Below are 26,145 nucleotides of genomic sequence, written 5' to 3'. Positions count from 1 at the left end.
TCCTATCCTGCTTATTTATTGAATCTTAATTTATTTGCTCTCTGCTCGAGGTTGTTCTCAGATTTTCTGGGTCAGAGGAGGTGATGGTGCCTCTGTTTCAGAGCATCAGGAGCTCCTAGCAGGGTGCACCGTGGTGGAAGTGCCTCATCCCTGACTGTGCCTGGCTGTGAGGGTGTGACCGATTCTCCTGGCGTGGGGAAGGCCTGGGGGGCTCCAGGCATGAACAGAGGTGGGGGTTTAGAGATGGAGGAAAAACTTCTGCTGGAAACTTGGTGTGCAGATTTGGGTGGGGATGTTCAGCTGTCCCCCCTGCCCAGCTGCTCTCAGGACTTGAAGGCACGAGGTTTGCACCAGAAGTTTTCCTCCAGGAGGAGGAGCTCAGGGTGGGCAGTGCGTGCCTTGCTCCTGCCTCTCCCGGGGCCGGGGGGAACGGGCAGAAAGGGAGCAAATCCCTCTGTGGACACCCGAAGGAGCCGCGTGTGGCCGTGCTGGGGGTGGCAGAGCTGGCAGCTCCTCCATCCAGCGCCAGTCCCGGGGCTGTGTCCTGCTCCCGATGGAGCCAGAGCCGTGCCAGCAGCAGAGATGCCTCCGGTGCCCCGAAGAGCCGCTGTCCCCCGGCTGGGGGGACACCTCCACTGGCGATTTCCCTTGCAGATAATTAGGCTTTCAAAGTCTAAGACAGAAAGCTGCCTCGTTGACGAGGCCGCCCTACTGAGTGCCAGGGCGGGCGAGGGGAGAGCCGCAGGTGACATTCAGGGTGGCACCGAGGGAAGCCACCCCCGGCCATGGCTGTGGGTGGGTGGCACCCCCAGCCCCTGCCCCACTGCCCCGCGTGGGGTGAGCGGAGTTTCAGTTCTGCCCGTGCCGGAGCAGAGGGCGCTGGAGCCCCAGAAAACTCCCGAGGATGCGGCGAGCGGCTCCAGAGGCAGCGGGTCCCGCCGCTGCCAGGGCTGCGGAGCGGATTCTGCGGGATGCAGGCGCTCCTCGAGCTTGGACAGGGATGGGCAGTGCTCTCCCCTCGCCAGGGCTGGCGCTCAGCCTGGTCCCTGTCCCAGGGGTGCCCGTCCCGGCATGCTGGGGCCGGGCAGGGGCGAGGCGGAGGTTGGGGTGATGATTTTCCTCCGAGGCATTTTCCCGTCCTCTCCCAGCAGCTCCGCGCAGTCCGAGGAGCCCAGAGCCTCGCTGGGTTTCTGTCCCTCGGCCACCAGCTCAGGGCAGCGTGGGCTACTGGCCCTCCACGGGACTCTTGGGTTTCCGGAGTCTTTTCCTTGGCATTCTGAAAGGGAAAAGCACCTTAAAATGCAGGTGATCACCTGCTTATGTATTTGGGATGGACACTAATTAGCACCCTCTTAGCCCCTCCCTGCTGGCTCTCTAACTCGTATAAAATCCTCACATTGTTTGTTTACCACTTTAACGCGGTGATCTTGGTCCATTGACAGTTTTTCCCCGTTCCGGCACCCTGGGAGCTGATTTTTGGGCTCACCAACCTTTGTGTTTGGCTGTGCTCTGCTTCCCCTCGATATCTTGGTAAGAAGGTGGAAAATGGTCTCAAGTTGCTTCAGGGGAAGTTTAGGGTGGTTATGAGGGAAAATTGCTTCTCTCGAAAGGTGTCAAGGACTGGAACAGGATGCCCAGGGAGGTGGTGAAGGCACCATCCCTGGAGGGACTTAAAAATCCTATGAATGTGGCACTTGGGGACATGGTGGCCTTGGCAGTGCTGGGTGAATGTTTGGACTCGGTGACTTTAGAGTCATTTTCCAACCTAAAAATCCCGTGATTCTATTTCCTGAGGAGCTCCCGTTGGCAGCGAGTGAAAACGTGGCTCCCGCCTGAGCCTCGGGCTGCAGCTGGCGCTGGTTCCATGGCACTGCCAGGGGTGGGACTCCTCAGGTGTCCGCAGTGCCGCGGTCCCTGGGGCTGCAGCTGCCGGAGAGAGCCTGGCAGGCTGCGGGCAGGGGGAAGAGCAGCCCCCCGAGCTCAGCCAAAGTGGGGCAGGTCCCTCGTTCCCCGCCGCAGGCAGCGCGGCCCCGGGGCTGTGCCCTGTCCCCGGCCGGGTGTGACACGGCTCCCGGGCAGCGAGCTCAGCGCACCCTGAGGCTTCTGCTGCCTCGTAATCCCGATCTTCTGCCATCAGCGAGAGAGAGCAGCTCCCCTTCCCCCCTTTCCTTCCTGTCTGTGCAGTGGGGATCAGCTTAAGGGATTAACTCCTCCTGCTCCTCAGCCTCTCCTCCCGGTGCCGTGTGAGCCAGCAGAGAGAGTGATAGAGACTCTGTGTGACCACAAGAGATTAATTAAACAGTAAGCCCTAATTACTGAGGCTAAGGCTGACCGACTTACTGAGTCTGTAAGATAGCTGAATACTTAATTTAGACGGGAGTGTGGACATAACTTTCACCATTAGCTGAACAAACAAGGAGCACCCGAGCTAAACGGATCGGCTGCCTGATGGATGTGGGGCTTCCTCCGGAGCTGTCTCCCGGCAGCCTTGGGCTCCCTCCGCCTCCTTTTGCCTGGCCTCGGATTTTGGGTAAGGGGGAGCCGCTTTCTAAAGCACGAACCTGCCCCAAGGGATTCCCCGCCTGTCAATGTTATTCAGATTCCAGGCTGCTTCTCAAAGTCGTTGTCGTTTGCATTTCACTGCAGGTTTGGAAAAAAACAAATGGGGGAGAGACTGAAAGGCGCAAAAACAAACGCAAACCCCAACTCCCAGTGCAAGGCAGTGGAAGTAGGGCAGCCAGCTCCTATTCCTGCTTCTCAGTATCTTCCTTTATAACAATAACAGATTCTAGGAAGTGAGGGTTAATCTGTAGCTGCAGAGCTTTTTATTGTGTTTCTCCCTTTCCGTGTGCATTAACCTTTCAGATTAAGAAGGCTGTGCAGTGGGCATTGCTTTTTTAAAAAAAATTCTATTATCTGAGCGTGCTGCATGGCTCCTGATGCGGTCCCAGACAGAGTGACAGCCATTCCCCCATTAACTGCGGCTCATTGAGCACTTCATCAGACCTTGAATTGGTGTCTTAGGTGGACTGGAGGTCCCGAGAGGGTTTGAAGTCTCGCTGAGCTGAGCACTCTGCAGAGGAGGAGAGAGCATCCCAGGATCATGGAACAGCTGAAACAGGGAAAACACGAGCAAAGGAATCTTGATGCCTGTTTTGAGATGAGGGAAATGGTGATTTAAAGGCTGGAGGTGTGGCTGTGTGCCCGGGGGTGTTAAAAGTGCTCGTGACAAAGCCTTGGGGACCCCCGGGTGTCCTGGCTCTGGTTTCAGCACTTGGCCAGCAAACCTCAGCTCTGTAAGAGCACAAACATCAACACATTGGCCACAACAACTCCTGCACCTGCAGAAAAGGGAAGAAGTTATCACTGCCCTGGCTTTGCTTCTGTGTATGTCACATGTGAGTGAAGGTATCTACAACCTCATCCAGGGAAAGTTAATTAAATACCCAATTTTTAAGGTGTCTTGCCCACATTTTTGCATGCATAATCCATTTTGATTGTGCCATAATGAACTGAAGACCTCATATGGGAAACTGATCCTTATTTTCTGTCATCTGACCACGTGGCATTAAACCCTATTCCCTTGCCTGGTTAAAAAGGCCAAAACCAAATGGGAGTATTTGGGATGGCTTCAAAGCTCGTCCTGGGAATGTTTCCCTGTGGTGTTTTCCTGCAGAGGTGGCGATGTGTGAGGTGGGTGCCACCACCCTGGCTCGAGCTGCACCGGTGTTTCCAAAGGATGAAGGTGAACTCTCACTGACTGCAGCTGCAGAAATCAGTGCTGTCACTGCTCTGGGTTGTTCTCTGCTCCATGGTGATGCCTTCTGAGCTGGCCTTGCCCAGCCAGCTGCTTTCAGCTGCTCCAGGGCAAAGGCTCTTTTTTTTTTAGTGCAAGAAAACCATAGAGGTTCTCTGTTCCCTCTCCATGCCCTCGCTCTGGTGTGTGGCGTAAGGCAGAGCCTGATCACTGATGCTGCAAACACATTTTGGCCACATTTTTGCAGCTGTTGGATGCAGAAACCTGCATGGCAGCTGCAGGGCTCTATTTTCTCCCTTAATTCCACAGCAACAGCCGTCCTCCGGCTGAGGAAGGAGAAGGCTCTGAAATGTGGTGCTCTCCTTGTGTGGTCTTCAGTCCCCAAGTTCTTCAAAACCTTGGAGACCTTTGGGAATCTGGGCTCTCCTGCACTTTGTCTTTGGGCATTTCATCCCAAAACGTGGCAGCTGTGAGCATGGAGCTGTTTCCCTGGCTGTTCATTTCTCTTGCCCATCACTGAGAAGATGAAAAGCTCTCGGTCTTTAATCAATAACAACGCTGAAAACAACCCAGGCAGGTGTGACTCCTGCTGCAGTGGGATTTACACCTGATGCACGAGGAGCTTTGAGTAATGTCCAGCAAACTCCTGTGGGGGGCAAGCACAGGAGGGCTGGGTTTTTGTCTACAGCTTGCATCAACCTTTGTGCAAGTGACTGGTGAAATCCCCAAATTTCTCTGATGTTTTTGCCCATCTGGCTCCAGATCTGGACACGATGCTCTATCAGTTCCTAGGATGATTCTGCCTCTTGGATTCCCAGAGTGAAGCTCATGCAGAGCTGAGCCTGTACACGACACGAGTTCAGATAAAGTCAGATTTGAAAAGCTGTTTTGACATCGAGGTGCTGAGAAGCATCCAGGCAAACGTTCAGAAGAGCCTAAGGAAAGGAGAGACCTGAATCTTAAGGAGGATTAGATGTCTAATCATTTACCACAGACAGATATGTGCTGAAAGACAGGCAAAAACTCCCCAAATCTCCCTCTCCTGGTGATCAAGTCCTCAGTTAAATTGAGGTCTAAATAATGGAAGAGAAGGTGTGAAGTTGTCTTTACCTGCTGGCCGGTCTTGGAGACCAATGGGGTAGAAATGATCTTAGACATGCTGTGGAAAATAAAAATATGAGGCCTGATATACTTTTAAGTCCCTTTTATCTCTCATCTTCTCACAGCTGCCTGCCACAGGCACTGTCTGTGTGCAAACATGTTGCTTCCTCATGGAGAAAACCCTGTTCTGGTGGTGCTGGAGCTCAGAAGGGAACTCTGAGCACCACTGAGATGTCTTGTGCCTCTTCAACCCTTGAGCAGCTTTGTGTCCCCGTGTCCTGTGATTTCCTGGTTATTTCATGTGAATTTTCCTGCGTGGTGTTGTTCAGACATTGGTCCTGCTAGTTGAAGTCTTTTCTGAGCTGCAAACATCATTTTTGAGCTACCTGGGACTGAACTCAGCTGGATCCTGCCTCAGCCAGGGTTTGGAGTCGTGATCCACCTACGGAGGAATTCAGTTCAAGAGGAACAGCACGAGCACAACAGCTCCGGGTCCCCTGGGGCTCACCAGGGTGGGGAAGGTGCTGAGCAGGCACTGCCAGCTCCTGCTTTCTCTCCCTGCCCTGCTCTGGGCTCCATTCCCCTTCCCTCAAATCCATCTCAGCTGATTCAACGCTGCCTTGGTCTGTGGTGGCCTGGGGGAGCCGTGTGGTGCTGTGGGATCGGGATGGTTCCAGCCTGGGGGGGCCTGTGCAGCCCCTCATGCCGAGGTGGAATTGCTGTGCCAGCCCGGGGGCTTTGCCAGCAGTGCCCCCACCCCAAGCAATGAGCTCGGGGTCTCTCTTGCTCCACATTTCTGCAGCAGTTGAGGGTAATTGGCCCTGGGGGTTTAGGACACTAAACAATGCCATGATCAGGACTTGCACAGGAGGAGCTGTATCTTCAAAAGACCTCTTTTCCCTTTGTTCACTCTCTTATTCACGAGAAAAAGTATCAGAGCATCTTCCTCCTGGATTTTACATAAAGCCATTCTACATCCTCTGGCAGACCTGAGTGCCAGCTTTAAGAATTTCCTCTGCCTGCATGGCAGCAGGATTTTCCTCCAGCACAGCTGGTGCAAAATGGGAATGAGGAGAGCAGGAATCCCTGGCCAGGAGCACCTTGGGAAGCTGCTTTTCTTGGCCTGAAGCTCTGAACCTTCCTGCGGGCTGGAAGGAGATGTGCAGCCTGTGTTGTTTGTTTATTTTTAAAGGAAATGTGCTCCTGGGAGCTGCTCTGCTTGGCATTACCCTGGATCCAGAGCCTCAAGATGGGATTGAAAAGGCTCCTCTGTTCCTCAGCCTTGCAAATTCTGAATAGATAACAGCCTAGCTGCAGTTCCCCGAGCTCACCTGGACAAAAGGCATTCTGGAGAGCTTTGACCTTCCCTCCAAGCTACTCCAGGTGTAGGGCAGGGTCCAGGGAAGTCAGGGCGTGGTGGGAGTCCTTTCCTCTCTTAAAGGAAGAAATCTTCTTTCCTGCTGCTGTTTTTGCAAACGTCCCCACTCTGTCCTGCTCAGAGGGGGATGTTGGGGCTGTGTCCCTAAATTTTAGCCACTGTCCCTCATGCTGGAAGCCTGTGCTGCTGCCTCTGGAGCACAGCAAGCTGGAAATTCACTTTGATTTCCCCAGAAACCCTTCCAGAGATGGATCCAGACTGTCCCAGCAGCTCCTGGGAGCTGCCGTGCCGGGGCAAACACAGACCACGTGTGCCTGCCATGGTCCCAATGTCCCGGGAGCATCCTGCCACTCTGGGCCATTTTCTCTGCCCTGGCTGTTTTTGCCAGATGGAACTGCTGCTCCATTAAGCCCAGTCACCTGCCTCAGGCTTGGGATGGAAGTGAAAGTCCAGGGAAACGCTTGGTTGCCTGGCAAAGCTGCTCAGGGGGGAGGAAGGCTCCTTGCTAAGCAGTGCTGGAGAGCAGAGAGATTTACTCACCTCTGTCTTCGGGGCTTGTGAGGAGGAGTCACTCATGACCGAGTCCTTTTTTAGAATTTTCCATGGAATGCTCTTTGCCCTCCCGTAATGGGAGATTATGGATGTCTGACCTGTTTCGGTGCTCCAAATTTTTTGCTTTCTCTTAACTCCCCTGCTTTTCTCCTAATCTTAAAAAGCCCAACTAAATCCTGACGCTTCCCCTCTAAAAGCCAAATAATCCTTGCAATTGCAATCTCCTTCTCTTCTTTAAGGCTTTCAATGCTTAAGGTCTGTGTGATCTTCCTTAGGGTGTGAAAAAAAACAATCCAGGAAAAAAGCCCTGAGCATGCAGATTGAGGAAAGGGCAAACTGGTTTAACAGAGCATCCTCATGACACGCTCACATCATTTTCTCACTGTCGCAAACACCCCCACTGCCCTGGCTGCTGATTTCACTGCAATGCTGTGGTGGGGAGTTTGTTCTGGGAGAGGCAGAGTGGTTTGGTGGCTGTAGGAGGAGAGAAGAGGATGTGGAGGTCAAGATTTTCCCTGATTCTCAATAAGACCTGATGCAAAAGACAGCTTTTTTTTTTTTTTTTTTTTTTTTTTTTTTTTTTTTTTTTTTTTCTTTTTAGAGCTGTTGTGTCATCCATCCCCCTGATTCTGTAAGCACAGGAGGATGAAGATTTGTGGAAAGCAATGTATTTTTTTCTCCATATACTGATTTCCATCTGGAGAGGTGAGGGGTTATTGAAAATGACATTTCTTTTTCTAGTCACTGAGAAAAAGTCAGGTTTTTTCACTGAAAAAAGATGTAGGAGATATAGTGGCCAGAAGCACAAAAGTGAAAAAATAAACCACTAAGTAAATAAGTTTAATAAAAATGAAATGAGTAAATATGTCAGCTGGAGGAAACTTGACTTTCAGGTGAAAGATAAATCCATCATAGGATACAATGCAGTGAGGATAAAAACGGTTTTTAGGGAAAATTTTTAAAAAAGAAGAGCTCCCTGCACCCTCCTTCTCCATCCACAAAATAAGGGAACTTTCCCGTTTGTGTGGATCAGCTCAGCAGTGCTCAGGGGTGAAGATCCAAGGAGGAAACACTCGTTCGAATCTCTGCCCAGGGTCTGTCTGAGTGGAACAGGGATGCTGAACCACTCCAGCATCTGTCTCCGGGCAAAGTTTTTCCCGAAGACTCCAGCCCTCAGCTTGATCTGCAAATTACCCAAACCTGGGGAGGGGAAAAAGGTCTTTTATTGCATTGCCAGCAATCGCAGGGGAAGGCAACCTCCAGCCTGGAGCTGCTCTCGCTGCCCTGCTCCGCAGGGCTCGCAGACCTCTGTCGGTGTCGGGGGCTGGCGGTTCCTGCTGCGTGCGACCCTGGAGGCAGCAGGATGTGATTCACCTCCTTCCCTCGCTGTTTTCCGTGCCTCAGAGCCGCTGCCGGCTCCCCTCGGCTGCCGGTGCCGCCTCCGGGAGCGTCTCCTGCCTGTGCTGCAGTGTGCGAGAGCCCTTCAGACACCGAGCCCCGGCGTAAGGAGCCAGTTCCTTCCGGAGAGTCACCCTTTGCGTCTTGCCAGACCTCATTTGTGTCACTTGTGGCTGCTGCCAGCCCTCTGACTGGCTCCTGAAGCCAGCAGATGTTATTGCTCCAGGCTTGCCTGCTCGGTGGGTTGGTTTTGCACTGAGCTTGGATGACTAAGGCAAAAAACACATTAGCGGCAGAGTCCAGGCTTTCCTTGCTGTGGAGCAAGTGCAAATGTCCCCCTATTGACAGCCTTGACTTCTCCGGAGGGTCCCTTCTCAAAGTTAATAGTTTCTACCCCAAATTTAGCCTAAAATGCAAAAGCATTTCCTCGCCAGCTACTGCAGTGACTGTTGCCGTGCGGCGCTCCAGGAACAAGGAGGAGTTATCTCTCTGACTTGTGCTGGAGGGAAGCAACAGAGGGTGTTGGAATAAACAGGATTAAAGGATTTCGTCCATAAATACAGGATTAAAGGTATCCAGCGCTCTGCAGGAGTCATTCAAACCAAGGAGAAACAAAGTAAGTTGTGCAGAAGGGCGCAGCTCCGCTTGCAGCCAGCCCGTGCCGCACATCCCCGCACCGCCCCAGCGCCCGGAGCGCTGCGGGGACCGCATCCCCCGCCCCGCATCCGCCCGTGCCCAGCCCCGAGCCCCCGGGGGCTGCCAGCTGAGCACCCCTCGCCCCGCACCCCCTTTCACACTGTGACCCCCCCACCCCCACTCTCGGCGTCCGCGGGGTTCTGAGGGCACCGGCGGGGGGACGGGAGCTGCGCTGCCCAGCGCTGCCCGCGCCGCGGCTCGGGGCACCCGCGGGGGCAGCAGCTGGGCCGTGCACGTCTGGGCAGGGCACATCTGGGCAGGGCACATCTGGGCAGCGCACATCTGGGCAGGGCACATCTGGGCAGGGCACATCTGGGCAGCGCACATCTGGGCAGGGCACATCTGGGCAGCGGCGCGCAGGCGCGGGGGCTGCCTCGCCTGTGCCCCCCACCCATCCGAGCGGCGGCACCCCCGGCCGGGGCTCTGCGCGCCCGCGGAGCGCTGCGCAGGGGCGGGGGGGGATCGAGCCCTCCTTCCCCCGGGGAGTGGCCGCGGCTCCGCCGTATTTACCGGGGTGGGCGGCGGCCGGGCCGGGCCGGCTCCATCCTCCCTCCTCCCTCCCCGCCCGCCCCCCGGTGCCGGTGACTGGAGCGGGCGGAGCCGCGGCGGCCGATTGGCTCTGGGCATCACATGCAGCGGGGCCGGGCCGTGCCGGAGCCGTGCCGGGCTGGGTTGGGCACGGCGGAGCGCTCCCGCGGCGGGCACGGCAGCAGCGCAGCCCCTTCCCAGTCCAGCGCCCCGTCGCCAAAGGGACCGCGGCCACCGCGGCCACCCCCCGCCGCCCCGGCCATGAGGTCGGGCCGGAGAGACGCCACCTGTGCGGGGAGGTGAGCGGAGCCCCGGCGCCTTCCTCCTACCCCCGGGCAGCCACAGCGGCGGGGAAGCGCAGGGGGTGGAGGAAGGAAAAGGGATATTTTTTGTTTTATTATATATCGATCTATTTTTGCCTCGATCGATCCCGATCCCGCAACTGAAGCCCCCGGAGGGAGAAGTGCTGCGCGCTGTGATGCGTCTTCCTCTCGCCTCGGCTGCCAGTTTGGATTGTAGCGCCCGGCTCCGTGCACTGCGAGGATGGCTCGGTTTGGGGATGATCTGCCAACCCGCTATGGAGGTGGAGGGCCGGCCGGGGCTGGAAGAGGGAGCAGCCGGCAAGGTGGCCCCCAAGCCGGCCAAAGGATGTATAAACAGTCGATGGCTCAGAGAGCCAGGACTATGGCTCTCTACAACCCCATCCCTGTCAAACAGAACTGCTTCACAGTCAACAGATCCCTCTTCATCTTCAGTGAAGATAATGTTATACGGAAATACGCCAAGCGAATAACAGAGTGGCCATATCCTTTCAGGGTGGGCACGGGGGGAGGTGGGGAGGGGGAGAGGGAGGCTGAGGGGCAGAGACCCCTCCAGGCAGCGCAGGGCGAGTGTCTGCTGCTGCTGCAGACGGTGTGATCGGGCTGTGCCATGGGTGTGTGTGCCGGGGAGCCGTGTGCCCGACATGATGCATGGCTGTGGCAGTGGGAATATGGGAATATGGGAATCAGGGAATAGCTTCTGTGGGAGCACCGAGGGTCCTTTTGGTGTGCTTGATGCCAGGGGTGTGTAAGCCATGTCAGGGTGTCTTTAGGGGTGAGATGTACAGGTGCATGGATTGACATTTCCTACAATTCAAGTCAGGTTCTGTGAGATTCGTGCCCGTGAATCCTGATTTTTATTTCCATCTTGGAGCCTTTCAACTCTTCTGTCTTCCTGTGAATAGAAGATGGAATGTGGGATAAAAATGGTGACACCTTAGCACTGAAGCTGCATTGATAGTAGGGGACATTGAGAGCCCAGGTAAATCCCAGGAATGCAATCATTGCAGCTCGGTTTTAGCACATCCCCTCCGGAATCCATTCGAATCAACATGAATCACGGCACTTCGATTAGGTGCATAGCCTAAGCTTAGGCTGCCTGAAAAAAAAATTAAAATTAGCAAAACCTTGTGGCAGAAGGAGGCAGTAAGTGGGGAGAGGGATCATCTGCTGTACTGTGAAAGGGGCAGATGCTTTCTGTCTGAGACCCAGCTCCCAGGCCAAGTGAGCTGCAGTGAGAAGGGGGCTTTGCTCGGAATGGTGGTTGTAAGCCGTGAGCAGAGGGGAGCAGGCTGAGGCTCCCAGGGAGCAGATTTTGTGTGCGTGTGTACAGGAGTGCTTTACACTGGGGGTCTCAGGGGAGCCCGTTGTTTTCTTTTCATTTCATATCACACCCCTATTAATCCTCAGCTAACAGCAGCAGGGCCTCCTCCCAGCCTCCTAGCAACACTTTCAATTGCCACACAGGCCAGCTCCTGCTTAGACTTCCCCAGTTTTCACTTCCTGAGGGGCTAACAGGAAAAATACACCAATGGAGTCAATGCACTTCCCTTCTCCCCGAACGCACACAAACACGTATTGATCTTTCTGTCCATATTATACAATCCCAGCGATTGCTGCATTTCCTCATCCATTTCTCCTTCCCTGCGTTTAAGTCTGGATAAACAAGCCCCAAACCCCCTGTGACAGGCAGAGCAGCGCCTTGACTGCACGGGTAGACTCAGGCTTTCCCTTCCCTGCCTCTTGGGCGATTCGTCTGCATCTTTCCGGGGGATGTGGGGAGGGGACCCCCAGTGCGGCGGAGCCGGCGGGACCGGCGGAGCCACCGGCGCTTCCCCGCGCCGGAGCGGCGGGGCCGGCGGGGCCGGCGGGCGGGCGGGGCCGGGCGCTGTCCGCGGCCTTGGGTTGAGCTGACCACGGTGCTGAAACCAGGCTGACCACGGTGCTGAGCTGAGCTGACCGTGGTGCTGCGCCGAGCTGACCACGGTGCTGAGCCGAGCTGACCACGGGTCTGTATCCGGGCTGACCATAGTGCTTGAGCTGAGCTGATGGTGATGCTGAGCTGAGCTGAGCACAGTGCTGGGATGAGCTTATCACGGTGTTGAGCTGAGCTGACCACGGTTTTGAAGCCGGGTTGATCACAGTGGTGAGCTGAGCTGACCACGGCGCTGAAGCTGGGCTGACCGTGGTGCTAAGCTGAGCTGACCGTGCTGTCGAGCTACCCTGACCATGGTTCTGGAGCCAGGCTGGCCACAGGGCTGAGCTGAGCTGATCACGGTGCTGGGATGAGCTTATCACGGTGTTGAGCTGTGCTGACCACGGTTCTGAAACCAGGCTGAAACCAGTGGTGAGCTGAGCTGACCACGGTGCTGAGCTGAGCTCATTGTGGTGCTAAGCTGAGCTGATGGTGGTGCTGAGCCAGGCTCACCACGATGCTGAGCGGAGCTCCCCGCGATGCTGAACCAATCTCTCCACGCTGCCAAACCGAGCTCTTCGAGTGCTGAGCTGAGCCCTCCAGGGTTGTTGTGTCTGCGGCGCGGCTCGGCGCTGTCCCTGGTGCTGAGCTGAGCTCTCCGCTGTGCTCAGAGGAGCTCCCCATGGCGTTGAGCTGAGCTCTCCGCGGTGCTGAGCCCATGTCCCTGCAGTGCTGGGTCCATCTCCCCGCGGTGCTGGGTTCATCTCTCCATGGTGCTGGTTTCAGCTCTCCATGGTGCTGTTCCATGTCTCCATGGTGCTGGCCCCATCTCCCCGTGGTGCTGAGCCCATCTCTCCATGGTGCTTGTTCCATTTCTCTATGGTCTGGGTCCATCTCTTCGCGGTGCTGAGTCCCTCTTTCCATGGTGCTGGCCCCATCTCCCCGTGGTGCTGGTTCCATCTCTCCATGGTGCTGGTTCCAGCTCTCCATGGTGCTGTTCCATGTCTCCATGGTTCTGGCCCCATCTCCCCGTGGTGCTGAGCCCATCTCTCCATGGTCTGGGTCCATCTCTCTGTGGTCTGGGTCCATCTCTCCGTGGTCTGGGTCCATCTCTCCATGGTCTGGGTCCATCTCTCCGTGGTCTGGCTCCATCTCTCCGTGGTCTGGCTCCATCTCTCCGTGGTGTTGAGCGGAGCCATCGCCTGTCCTCAGCCCCCGCTGCCGCCCGTGGCTCCACCCTGGGACAGCTGGGGCTCGGCACAGCTCAGGGTGGGAGATGGTGGCAAAGAGCAAGGGGGCACCCGGTGCCAGATTTGGATTCTTTTCCCTCCCCACTTCCCTCCTGCATCACAAAAGGGCGCTGAGGGTTTTATTCTCACTGAGAGCAGGCATTGCAATTGAGCAGTAATTCATGTTTTAGACCTGGGTCGGTACTCTAAATTGAACTTTTCGTGCCCATCACTTATTTGCACCATGTGCTGAAGTTAAATGTTTCTGAAGAAAATTCAGCAGATGGTGTTTAGATGTATAATCTATTTGGAGGCAATTTAGCTTATCAATCTCATTGAAAATCAATATGTATTAATAGTTTTTTATTTCCTTTGGACCTTTTGCTTTCTTGCTCCTGGATTCCTTGAGCAGCTCAGATTGTGTGAGTCTCTAACTCTCTTAAAGAAGTGCCAATTTCCTACTTCTCTTCCAAACACACCCCAGAAAGAACCGAGGAAGTCAAGGAGACCAAATGTCTTAAAAAATTATAAGAAATCTTAGAATGCTCAATTAATGCAACTCTGTGGGTAGAAACAGAATTTGGATGGGGTTCTTCTTGCATTGTCCAGTGTCTTCTTTAACTTCTGGTCCCCACTCCATTTGAATACATGATTTTAGCTACAATCATAGCCAATTGTATTGTGCTGGCTCTGGAACAACATTTGCCGGATGGAGACAAGACACCGATGTCAGAGAGATTGGTGAGTTGCATTCATTCATTTTCTTTTTTTTTTTTTCTCCTGGTCTAATACAAAAAGCAGTCGGCCACTGAGTGTTGGGAGTGTTTGGATCTATTTTAAAGATCCACACGTAAAAAGACAGGCATTGATCTGACAATCAGAAAAAATCTGTCACAGCAAGGATAACTGTCCCCTCCCGATCCCATCTGCACAAGAATGCTTCATCACTCCAGCCAGCCCTGCCCAGCCACGGGAGAGAGCTGGACCTTGTGTTATGATCAGAAGGGCTTCAAACTTAGGTTGTCTCTAAACCAGGACAGGAATGCTTAGAATTATCTTTGGAATCAAATGAACTTCTTTGTCATTTTAATTTTCCCAGTGAGTGGTAGAACAGAATAACCTTTTAGGATTTGTGTGTCTCTTCCTGCCACAGCACAGATCCTTCAAAGCAAACTTTGGGTTCAGATGATTACACTTCCTTTCCAAAAAAAAAAAAAAAAAAAAAAAAAAAAAAAAGAAAAAATTGCAACCAGCTTACAGAGAAAAATAATTTACCCGCAGGCTTTATGGTAATGAGTCCAATTACCTTATTTCAAAAGAAAATAGAAGAATAGCTTCAAAATAATTCTCCCATTTATCATCCCTGTAGGAAAACTGTGTAATTCTTGGTTTGATTTTTCTCCTACTTTTAATGATCTGGAACGTCTTGCATGCCCAAATGCATTAATCCTGGTGCATGTTCAAAGGATGGATAAATAGGGATCCATATGTGTTTTCCATGTTGATGCTATATTATGCAAACAAAGATAACATTAGGCTTGCTGCCAGAAACAAGAGCCTCTGAATAGTGGTTGCTGCAGTTCCCAAGGATGGCCCATAGCAGTGGGCCACTCTCAGAATCTCATTCTCCAGAAGAAGGAAAAAGTGTGTGAGTGAGCAGTCTGGAGAGTCAGGGTCAGAATTTGGTGCTGGTTTGGAAATGGACCCACTCCTGCCGGCTGTCCTCCTGCATGGGGCTTGTTTCTCTCTCTGTTGGAATTCTTTTTAATTAAGAAGACACGAGGATAAAATGAATCAATGACTGTAAGTAGATCTTTCTGCCACTGAACCTGTCTTTCTGTGCTTTGGGGTTGGTTGGCAAGGCCAGCCTGGGGATGTGAGCAAAGCACAGGTTCAGAGCCAGGACTGAGCTGGGAAAGTGCCTTCCATGGTTATAAACATCAGGAAAAGCAGTTTCAGGGAGGTTCTGGCTTGGCAATCCTTTGGTTCATGTTGGTTTTATGTTTCTCTGTATCCCTTGATTTGTAAGGGAATCCTAGAGGCATTTTACTGTCCTTTTCCCCAGTCTGTTAATTCCATTTTACAGCGCACACACCTTCAGATCCCGCCTGAATCGTTCCAAAGGGGGGCACTGGCATTGCCACCGAGCAGTGCGAGAGAGCTGTGTGAGTTAAATGCACAATCTCTGCCCTGTTGGCTCTGCCTCGGAGAAAAAGGAAGAATTAACCCCTCATTTTTGTCCCAAACACTGTTATGTTTGATCCAGATACCCTGAAGCCATTTTAACTACAGCACATTTGTAACTCTGAAATATAAAGTGATTTTTCATAGAGTAGCACTGAGAATCTTTACAAGTCATGAAATACTTTTTATTTTCAACGTAAGCTGGAAAGAATAAGCATTGTGAGTAAGAAAAACTGTATTCTAGTTTTCAAAGTGAAGCCTCTTTAGAATTCTCCTGCTACTTCTATAAACTGGAAGCTGTTTCATCGAAAATGTTACAAATCCGTGTTAAACCACAGTGGGGAAACGTTCCCATACATTTCCCATACATTTTCAGGTTTGTTAAGCCAAATTCTAAGTCCATGCAGAACAGCAGGTGCTTTATTGCTGTCTTTAGCAGGAATGGAATTGGTCTTTTTTTGGGCAATGGTTAATGGATATGCCTTTTTTTTTTCTCCTGGATTCATTAAAATCTCCAAATTTGAGATCATCAGTGAATAGTTAATCAGATATTAAAGATATGAGGTGCACATCATAAGCCTTTTGTGACTGGGAGATGTTGGCAGAGTTGTTGAAGGAAAACTGAAGTTGCCCAGATAATTTGTTCCACAGAAACAAAGAAAAACTATTATAAGGTTGTCTGTTTGTTAAAGCTGAGGAAAAAAGGGAGGAGCCCATGAAAATATTTTAATTATTTTTGTCTTTTAATCAAAATTTTCTTCTATTTATCTCCCCAAGACCCAGGATATGATCCTGCAGTGCAATCTCACCGGGCTGTTTTCTGCGCTCCTGTTATTGTCAGACAGGGTTAACTGAGCACATGTCTCAGCACATACAATAGTCCAAGATTTTGAATGTCTGAGTTAGGAGTATTCTCAGAATGTATAGAAAAGCATTACTTGGCTCTGGGCTGGAAATTCTGGTCAAAATCAGGGCTCTGAGAAAGCACCAGCCTGGTGATCAGAGCATTTAGTGGTGAACTGGAGGAGTGGCTCAGCTCCTCGGTCATCAAACGAGGAATAAACTCATTCTCCTACCAGCCGCAGACTGACCTACCCCGAGGCCCTTTCCTGCTCTGAGCTGGAAGTCTCACATGCTCTGGATGCTGGGAATGTTTCCCTCCCACCAGGAATTGTCCAGTGGAACAGGTTGGATCCAGGATGGAACAATGTCCATCTCCACCCCGTGGGCTGTGGGGTCAGAGTCCCTCTATCCCAAAGAATATTGCATTGTTTGTGCACACGGGAGTGATGCGGCTGCAGAGATGCCGAGGGAGCTGTTCTGAGCAGCCCAGAGCCTGCTGGTGAGAGCTCCAAATGTGGGAATGGGAACTTCCCATCCCAGCCCCCAGTGGCCTTGTGGGTACCTTGCTCACCTTGCTCAGCTCTTGGCTGTCCACACTGAGACCTCCTTCTCTTCCTGTCTTCTTCCTAATTGCTCAGTTTCCCACGAGGAGCTCCAGGAGACCTCTCCTAGAAGGACAGTGATGATTTCAGAACTTGCAGGACAGGAAATCTCTTTTCTGCCCTGCCGTGCCGTGGGGCAGGCTCTGCTGGAAGGCACCAGAGTGTCATAGTTGAGATGGTCACAATCCAAAGCAACACTGCATTTTCAGAAGGCTTCAAACTGTTTTTATTCCAGCCTGCATGCTTTTCTACATTCTTACAAAACTCAGAAGTTTACACTTTACTCATTGGTCACGAGAGACAAACCAAGTGCTCATTGGAACAGGCAGTGGCAGGTTTCTCTTATTTATCCCTCTTTCTTTCTTGGTTTCTATGTCAATGACCTTGGTAGGAAATTCTTCCAGAGGTGAATGTGGATCCTCTGATCAAACTTCTCCCTGGCTCACAGAAGTCGCTGTAAAACCTCTTCCACACCAGAGGGGCTGTGGGATGTTCGCTGCAGGCTCGGGGTGTTCGGCTCCCTCGGGTGTTTTGGATGTGAGGACAGAACAGTACATTTCCCAGATTTTCAGCTCTGTGACAGCTCTGGCAATTTACTAATGGATTTAATGCTTTCTCCCATCCACAGGCACTTAGAGCACTAATGTGTGAGCTGCTCATATTAACCTTTGCATGAACAAAGCCTTTCACACCCAAACCTCTCCAGGCTGTCACATCCGAAGGCCAAGGAAAGACACTAGGACGTGAAGTAGGAATGGTAATGACTTTCCAGACTCAGAAGCTGTTTCTGATCAGAAACATATTGATTAAATGTGTGTTTGGCCCAGTCTCAAGCTCTGCTGTGTCCACAGCAAACAACTTGCTGGCACAGCTCTGGCTGCTGCCCAGATTCTCTGCCCTCCTTCCAAGTACGCACAGGGATCCTCATCATCACCTGCTCTGCCCCTCTGGAACCTGAGCAGGGTCACAGCCTTTGGTCTGAAGGGGCTTCAGGGTGTCCTAGCAGGGACTCTGAGCTGGGGCAGGGCCATTTCAGTGCTGCACAGGGCATTCACCCACGTCCTTCCCTCCTTCCATCACACAGAGTCAGGCAAATCTTTTTTTAATTTCAGCTGCAGCACCTCTCCCCAGTGGGGCATAGATTTTATTTTTTATCTTGTTGTTACTGCCCTGATTCTTGGGCTGAATCAGTGTAAATTTAGGCAGGCTTTAGAAAAGACCCTCTTTCTTTTTTCTCTTATTTCCCCAGCTACTCCCTGCCAACCCTACAGATGAGAGTTTTTTTTTGTAATAAATACCCAAATCCATCTGCGAGCCTTCCTGCTTCCCTAGAAGCTGACAAAAATTCCTGACCCACTTCCTAAGAGCTCTGTGTAGCCCTAGCTTTGGGAAGAGCGCATCCCATCAAACCCTGGAGTACCTGGAGCCTGGCTCTTTAAAGCTGGGAGCTGTAATCATCAGGCACCTGACCTAGATTGAGCAGAGACTGGAGTAGATACCAGGCTTCAGGAAGTGAGGGAGTAATGTGGAGGAGTGGATGTGGGTAAAGGTAGCTTTTTTTGGGTGTGTTAGAAGAACTATTTTTAGAGGCACGCGAGTAGTGGTGGGATGGGGATTTGGGATGGGCTGGGAGGCCTTTGTGTGCAGACATTATCTGGAGCTGCTGAGCCAGGAGCTGTGGGGAGTGTTGAAGAACAGGTGGATGGGCTGTCAGAGGGCTCCTGTGTCCATGAGGAGTTGTAAGGAACTTCTCCTGGAATCACAGAGGATGATTTCTGACCCCTTCTCCCTTATTCCCTCTTTTCTGTACTGGGTTGGAGCCCTGGGATGCCTCCAGCTCTCACTGAGGAGCAGCTGCTGGAAGAAGATGTGTATTGTAGGATTTCTGTTGAAGGTCATAAAGGGTCTGGTGGCCTTTGCTCCTGGTTCTCCGTGGGTAAACAGCTCTGAGATGGGCAGCTGGAGGTGTGGCAGTGGTGGCTCCTGAGTCCTCTGAGCAGCATCCGTGAGGGACAGAGGGCTTGGAGGTGCTGCTGCTTGTGCAAACCCCTCCTTGGCTGGAGGGGAAGCCAGTTTGGGGGCTGGGTTTTCATTTTCTGCTCTCCATTTCAGCCAGAGGCCCAGTGTGAGCTTAACAGGCCCCTGCTCAGTTTTGCTGCCCGGGCAGCCAGCACCTGTGAGTGTCTCTGCAGGTGACTGTCACCTCACCACAGGGGCATGGCAGGTGGAGCTGCTGGGGCTGTGAGGTCAGAAAGGTGGAGAGGAGTAGAGGTAACACGGGGTGAAAGATGGAATGTGTGGAAGAGCTGTTCCCACTGAGGTGTGCAGGGATAGAGAAACACAACCCGAATTCAGCAGCTGATGGAAAACCCTCTCCAGGGGTTGTGTTTTCCAGCAGCTTGGAGGCATTCCTCAGTGGTTGGAGCTCTCTGCTGGACTTGCTGATCTGGGTCATGTGTTGGGGAAGATGAAACAGAAAAGCCTTATGAATATGATTGCCTGGAAAGATTTTGAGAACATAGAAACTATAAGCGAGATTGAAATGAAAGCAAGCTTTGAGACACCAAGCCTTAGTTATTGAACAACTGGAAAAGAATGGTATGGCCAGCTGAAGGTAATCCCTTTCTGATGAAACAGACAGGTCCAAGGGTCAGAGCAGACCCTACTGGCTTGGCAGAAGGGGTCCAAAGAGTCGTTTTTAGGGTTTAAAATATAACACGGTATGGTAATGCCAGGATTCTTATAGGCTGTATGCAAATGCTGTAAGATTTGTATCTTGTACTAGATTGGTTAGTGAAAATTAGAATATTCAGCACAGAAGAAGATTTACTGTATTGTAACGGGAACTTCGTACTCTTACTCTTGCTCTTACGCTCTTACTTTGACTCTTACTCTCACTCTTACTCTTGCCCTCTCTTGCTCTTGCCTCACTCTCTCTCTTGCTCTTTCGGGCCTGCTCCGAGCTGCAGCTGGCAGCCCTAAGCAGGGCCCTGCACCCAGGCCCTTTGTAGTGAGCCACCAGTTCCAAGACCTGGCTGCAGAGATCTCTCGTCTCCGTCCGTCCCACCGACCAACGCTCCTACATCACGTCCAGCCAAGCCTCCTTGGGAGGGCTGTGCTGTCACCTTACAGATCCCAGGGTGGGTCAGGCTGGAGGGGACCTCAGTGGGGTCACTGCTGCCACCTCCCTGCCCCAGCAGGGCCACCCCGGGGCACAGGGCACAGGCCTGATGGTTCTGGAATATTCCCAGTCAGGGAGACCCCAGAGCCTCCCTGGGCTCTGCTCAGGGCTGGCACTGCCCAGGGCAGCAGTTCTGCCTCCTGGGCAGGGAATTGCCGGGCTCAGGCCCTGCCCGGGGCTCTGGGGCCATCGCTGGGCCTGGAGCAGAGCCTGGGGCTGCTCTGAGCTCTGCACACAGGGACAGACTGGGACAGACAGGGACAGACTGGGACAGACTGGGACAGACAGGGACAGACTGGGACAGACTGGGACAGACAGGGACACACAGGGACAGACTGGGACAGACAGACAGGGACAGACAGGGACAGACTGGGACAGACTGGGACAGACAGGGACACACAGGGACAGACTGGGACAGACTGGGACACACAGGGACAGACAGGGACAGACTGGGACAGACAGACAGGGACAGACTGGGACAGACAGACAGGGACAGACAGACAGGGACAGACTCGGACAGACAGGGACACAGAGGGACAGACAGACAGGGACACACAGGGACAGACAGAGACACCCAGGGACCCCCAGGTCTGAGGGCCCCTCTCAGCATCACCTCTCAAGACTGAACAGGCCCAACTTTTAGGGGTGAAAACCTCAGTTTCTGGAGCAAGTGCTGTTCTGAAGTGTAGGTCTGTGCCAAAGCTGAGCAGGAGTTGCTGTGCTTGTGTCAAACCTGCTTCTTCCCTGGTTCTGGGACCACAAGCCTCGACATTCCTGCTCTTTTTCTGTCAGAGAACAAACAATCCCCCATTGTCACTGGGAGAATTGCAAAATACAAACAACTATGCCTCAAACAGCAGCTCGGCTCTTTGGTTCTGGTGGCCAGAAATGCCAAAGCCACTGGAAAAGAGATTTCTAATCTCAGTGTGGAAGTTTGCTTCTTATTTGGCTAGGGCTGCTTTGCTTCCATTGAATTCAACTGAAAACCAGGATCTAAGGCACATTTGGAAATTGGTTACTGGTGACAAAGCTGATGAACAAGTTCTTGAAATTGATGCCCATTGCTTTTAAGTCTTGCTTTGTTCTCGTTTCTTGCCCAAATCTTCCTTCCAAATGTGAATGCTTCCATTTGGCACTGAATTTGTGTTGAAACTCCAGTCAATAAAGTCTAATCCTGAGAGATCTGGTGCAGAGATGGAATAAAAGGTTTGGTAAAACTGTAGAGAACGAGCTTGATTTTCTGTGTAGTGAGCAAGGGCACGAATCTGCAGTCCCAAGGGAGGTGTTAGTCTGCACCATGGACCCCAGACACAAATCTTGCTGCTCCTGCTGTTCATGGGAGGGGCTGGGGATTTCTCCCTGAACCAGATCCCCAGTGAAAGGAAAACAAATGAGGCTGCAGCTGTGAAAATTGATAAAATGGAGGAGAAGGAGCAAAGAAAGAACTGATGGAATAAATGATAAATAAATAATTTCCTGTCAGTGCAGTCAGGCTTGCTGTGGCTGACTGTTGCTCCCAAAGACACCCTCTTGTTTCAGGTTCCTGGGTGAATTGTGGAACATCTTCCATGCCAATGACTCCAGAAACCTGTCATCTCTAATTTAAATATACCCTTAGAGCAAAATTTCCGCATCAAAATTCCCTCCAGAACATTCTGTAAAGGTGGAAAGCATGGCGTGAAACCATCAGGATGAAGGCCAATAGGATTGCCAATTTGTACAGAAAATTCATTTCAGAGAAATAACAATGAAATTCCTCTGTGAGCTTAGTTCCAACAAACTTCAATCTTTAATTTCAGCTCTGTTCAAAGAATGGAAAAGGTGTGCAGTTGCTGCCTGTAGCTGTTTAGGGGACTGGTTATCACAGCAGGAACATGGATATCTCCTTGACCCCTTTAATTTCCCTTCTTTTCCAGGACGACACTGAGCCGTACTTTATTGGAATATTTTGTTTTGAAGCTGGTATCAAAATCATCGCTCTGGGCTTTGTTTTTCACAAAGGCTCTTACCTGCGCAACGGCTGGAACGTGATGGATTTTGTCGTGGTCCTCACAGGGTAAGCGACCTCCTCTCCCCCTGAGCTTAACGGGGCCCTCACCCTGATTTGTGGTGTTTGTTTACTCTGGGTTGGGCTGGGATTGACTGGAGTGGAATAGCACTAAAATCCTGCATGTAGAAAATCCAAAGAATGGCTCTTGTGCTGAATGAGTCACTTGCCAAGCATTCGAACCAACTCAAAAGTGGTTTTGAGGATATTTCTTTGTAGATATTTGTATCAGTGTGTGTCTGATCCAGACACTTCCTGACATTTCTGTGGCTTTGTAGCTTCTAATTGCCACTGGTACTTGAACCTGATTTAAATCAATTTATTTTCGGACATTACAGGATGACTTTAGATGTCAACATGGAGTGTGCTAACAAATTAAATGCATCCTGGTTTTAAGCTGTTACAACTCTGAAATCACCCAAGTTTCTGCAGGAATGAATTTATTCCCCTATGAAATAACTTTTCTCAAAAGAATTCGAAGGTGTTCGAAAAGAATTCAAAATGTCTTATTAAGGATGGAGGTGAAAAGGTTACGTGTGCAATTTGTACTCTGGTTTGAGATGATATCACTGATCTCTCCTTTGGAAATGCTGACAATATTTTACATTATGCATTGCAGCAGTTTCTGTCTATTTATATAAATAGAGGGTGATGCTGGTGGATAATGAAAACATAAACATGAACGCTTCTAGTCTACAAATTGGCTTTAAAGCTTCAGAGGAAACGATCCAAAGGTCTGCGTGAGGTCCTGAGCTTGCAGCCTTCATCTTGGAAGGATTTCAGTTCATTTCTCCCCAGAAACTGCAGCCTGGCTCCTGTTATTGATATGCTTCCCATATCCATCCTTTCCCACACCTTCCCTGCCCGTGTGTGTGGCGAACGTGGATATTCCCTGCTCCTGGTGTGGTGTGGAGTAGGGAAATGCTTGCATACATATACAAATGTATTCATTAGCTACATGATCACTGTAATTCCATTTGCATTCATGGCACCCTGTGATACAGCACTTGAGAGGCCAAAGGGAATTCTTGATGTATTAAGAGGAAGAGAATAAATATTCAGGGCTTGATTCTCCTGCTGCTGGGGCTGGGTATTTAATCAATAGAAACTTCAGTGGAGGCACAAGGAGAATCAGATTTCCATACTTAGAAGCAGGGGTATCAAGATGAAAAGAGAATTAGCACAGATGCTACATTTATTTTCACTGACGCTCTGTTCTGATTCCTAGTTAGCTCCACGCCATTGTTTGTGTTAAAAAAAAAAATAAAATCAAGGCCCTGATTCTGGAAAGGACTTTGGCATTGGCTGAATTTATCCTACAGCAAAGCATTCCACTATATGCTGGAATTCAGCTGACTCCAGTGCTTCTCTACTTAAAGCTCAGGCTCCACAGAAAAGCTTTTCTGAATCCCAGCCATATTGCTTAGGCATGGTTTGAATTCATTATTTTTTTTTTTCCTCCATAAACACAAGACTCCAGAGTTTGTTGGTTTTACTTTACAACTGAGACATTCCAAGTTCTGCCACTGAAGCGGCCGCGGGATCCCCCTGGAATGAGCGGCGTCTCCCCGGTGCTGTGGGAGCTGCTTGCAGCACTGTTTGATCCTGGAAAATAATTGTGGAATATCAGCTTGATGAGACAGCTGGAACAAGGACCCCCGGTGCCATCTGCAGCCCCGCGGGTTCCTTTGAAGTGCCATCCTGTTAACGTCACCGCTGCTGTTTCCAATGGTGACACCAACTGGGCCCTGCTGAAATTGTTTTGTACAAGGGCTTCCCACCAGGCAGCAGTGCAGGGGTGGCAAAGGCTGAACTCATCGGCTTCAAGCCCAAGAGTCATCTCCACTGAGGAAATCCAGACCTCTAATCCTTGTAATTCAAGGGCTGGATTTAACAAGGCACTTGAGCTCGTGCCCGATTTTTGGCATTAGGGGGAAGGTACTCAAAATAACAGAGTTACTCATGCTTGGTTTGATGCTTTCCTGAATATTTCTAGCCCAGGTGGAGGGAGCACTGAAAGCTCTGCAGCTTCACACACATTAGTGTTTTCTCTGTGGCCTGGTGCGTTTTGCTCTGCTATGCCCAGATCTTGATGAAGTTCTCAGCTCACTCCTGTGTTGCCATGGGGCTGTGCTGGAAACCTGGAGTTCCTCTTCCTTGGGTTTCCTTCAGTGGCCAGAACCCTTTCATGTGCCCACTGCCTGCACGAGCTCAGGTCAGAGGGGAAACCTGGGCAGGGCTGTTTATTTGAGACAAAATCCTCCTTGTTTCTGCATCAAGACTTCAAAGTCAGCTTGATGAGTGAGAAATTTCCTGCTGACAAACCCTCCAGGGGTGGGCTGTAAGGTGGTGACACGAGTGGGACCCTCATTTTCATTTCTGTGGAAGGCAGACTCAGATCTGTGTGTTTCAAAAAATGATCAAGCTGTACTTTATTAGGGAATAATAAAAAAGGACAGTGCTAAGCCAGTACTTAATGTGTTCTTATAAATATAGATAGGTAGGACATCAGTTTTTGAAATATCATTTTACTGCTCTATCAAAAGCTTTCCTTTGCCATATGTGCAAGATTTCTACTTGAAAATGTTGCTTCATGTCTCCCAGGCAGTGCTCAGCTCCCAAGCTCAGTTTTACATTGATCTTCAATATTATAGAGGGATTTTGAGTCCTCTTCTTTTATTTTTTTTATTTCTGTGTAAGCATGAAAGATCATGAAAATGTTCCATGATACCCCACACAGAGCTGTGTACCTGCTAATCCTGCCGAGTGCTTGTTCTTATTAAGGTAAATGGTGAATGTCAGAAAACCTGTTCTCATTTTCAGCTTTTAGCTAAGCAGCAGAAAAGCAAAGAGCAGCTCTGCTCTCATTCTCTGTTTCCATAGGAAAAAGGCCAGCCAGAGTCTGGGTGTGCTTTGGAGGAGGCTGTGGGGGAAGGCTCTGCAGTGATTGAACTTAGCCTTGTGTAAATATTCCAGTGATCATGCAGAAATCCTTCCCACCTGCTTTTTCCAACCCCCTTTTTTTTTTTTTTTTTTGGCTACTCAATGCCTGCACCCTAGAATTATTGATAAATACATTTTTTTAATCTACTTGCAATGAGGGAGATTTTGTTTGTCAAAAGCAGACAGCAGAACTTGTTAATCAGGAAATACATCAGGGCTGTGTTCCATGCAGCCAGGATCAATATCTTATTGAGCTAAACTCGAGTCTAACAGATAGTGGCCCAAAATGGCTTTGGTTTGTTGTTCCAGAAAACACTCCCTCAGTTTCGTTTCCCAGCAATGCTGTGGTGCCTATATCTCATTTGCTTCCAAGGAAACCTGCAGATCTGCTGTTAACAAAGGCCTGGGAAAGGAGTAAGTTGCTCTCCTTGGAAGATTTTGTTACCTCTGTGATTTTTTTAGTGATATCTTGTGATCTCCACCAGTTGTAGACGAGTCTCAATGAAAGCTGTCCCTGCTGGGATGGGCCTGTTGCTGTTGGGGACAAAACCACACATTTTGTAGCTCCTGCTCATTTTATTTCCACATTTCTGTGAGATTGCACTGGCTCCAGTGGTGACATCACCCATTAGCAGCTCTAAATCACACAAAAATGCAGTTTCTCAATTGGCCTGGGACTGGATGATCTTAATGCACTTTTTCCAAGGAGGAGGCAAAGGGACTTTTTAACTCTGATGCTGCTATGTGTTTTGGGTTGAAAATTTTAGAAATCCACAGTTGTTTTGGAAACAAATTTGTCCTGTTCCCAAACTCCTCAGCTGGAGCCATGTGCTCTGATTCAGGGCCTGGAAGGTTCAGACCTTTTCCTCTTGGAGCTCATGGGAGGTTTTCTCCCAGGTTTTGGATGCAAAGCCTGAAGAACTGCTGGGTTTGCATGGAGCTGGTGTCAAGGACTGTGTGCTAAGGGGAAGAATGGGGAACAAGGCATGGACAAAACAATATTGATCTTTGATTCCCAAAATTCACATGTCTAGGGGTTTTTCAGGGGGAAAAAAAAGGCTTTTAAACTGTGATGTCCAAGGGGTCTGCCCTCAGTTGTGTTTTGGAGCTTGTTTATACTTCTGGTTTCCCATATCATGGATAATGGGCTTTAGGGTTTAATTCCATACCCCAAGAAAGGAGCTGCTTGTTCCTTTTTCATCACCAGCTACCTGAGATTCCCCTTGGTGCCTTCTAGTAAAGTTTGAAGAATTCCTTTTTCTGCATGCCTATGGTTTTATGAAATGCCAGCTTTTCCCCAGGCAGAGATTTATGCTGCCCAACCTCCCTTGACCTGAGAGCTTTTTTTGTGCACCACAGCCTTTGCTGCTGCTCCAGTCCTTTCCCAGTTCTGCCACATCCTCATGGAGTGACCACAGCCAGGTGGTGTTTGTCCAACACCAAGAGTGGCTAAAGGCCGCTATGAAATAAT

At 50.7% G+C, this 26,145-nt stretch overlaps 1 protein-coding gene across 2 annotated transcripts in view; it reads left to right on the top strand.

Moving 5' to 3' along the window:
• Positions 1-9,953: 9,953 nt before the first annotated feature.
• CACNA1B (calcium voltage-gated channel subunit alpha1 B) overlaps positions 9,954-26,145 on the top strand; it is a 298,976-nt gene continuing 282,784 nt past the window's right edge. For both annotated transcript variants that reach the window (XM_053961845.1, XM_053961844.1), the window contains exons 1-3: positions 9,954-10,213; positions 13,510-13,615; positions 21,601-21,740. In XM_053961845.1, coding sequence (XP_053817820.1) covers positions 9,954-10,213; positions 13,510-13,615; positions 21,601-21,740 — 506 coding nt within the window. The remainder of the gene's footprint in view (positions 10,214-13,509; positions 13,616-21,600; positions 21,741-26,145) is intronic.

The sequence above is a fragment of the Vidua chalybeata genome, chromosome 21, assembly GCF_026979565.1.
Source record: "Vidua chalybeata isolate OUT-0048 chromosome 21, bVidCha1 merged haplotype, whole genome shotgun sequence".
Lineage (NCBI taxonomy): Eukaryota > Metazoa > Chordata > Aves > Passeriformes > Viduidae > Vidua > Vidua chalybeata.
The sequence above is the reverse complement of the archived record's forward strand: the minus strand, read 5'-3'. Positions and strand labels throughout refer to the sequence as shown.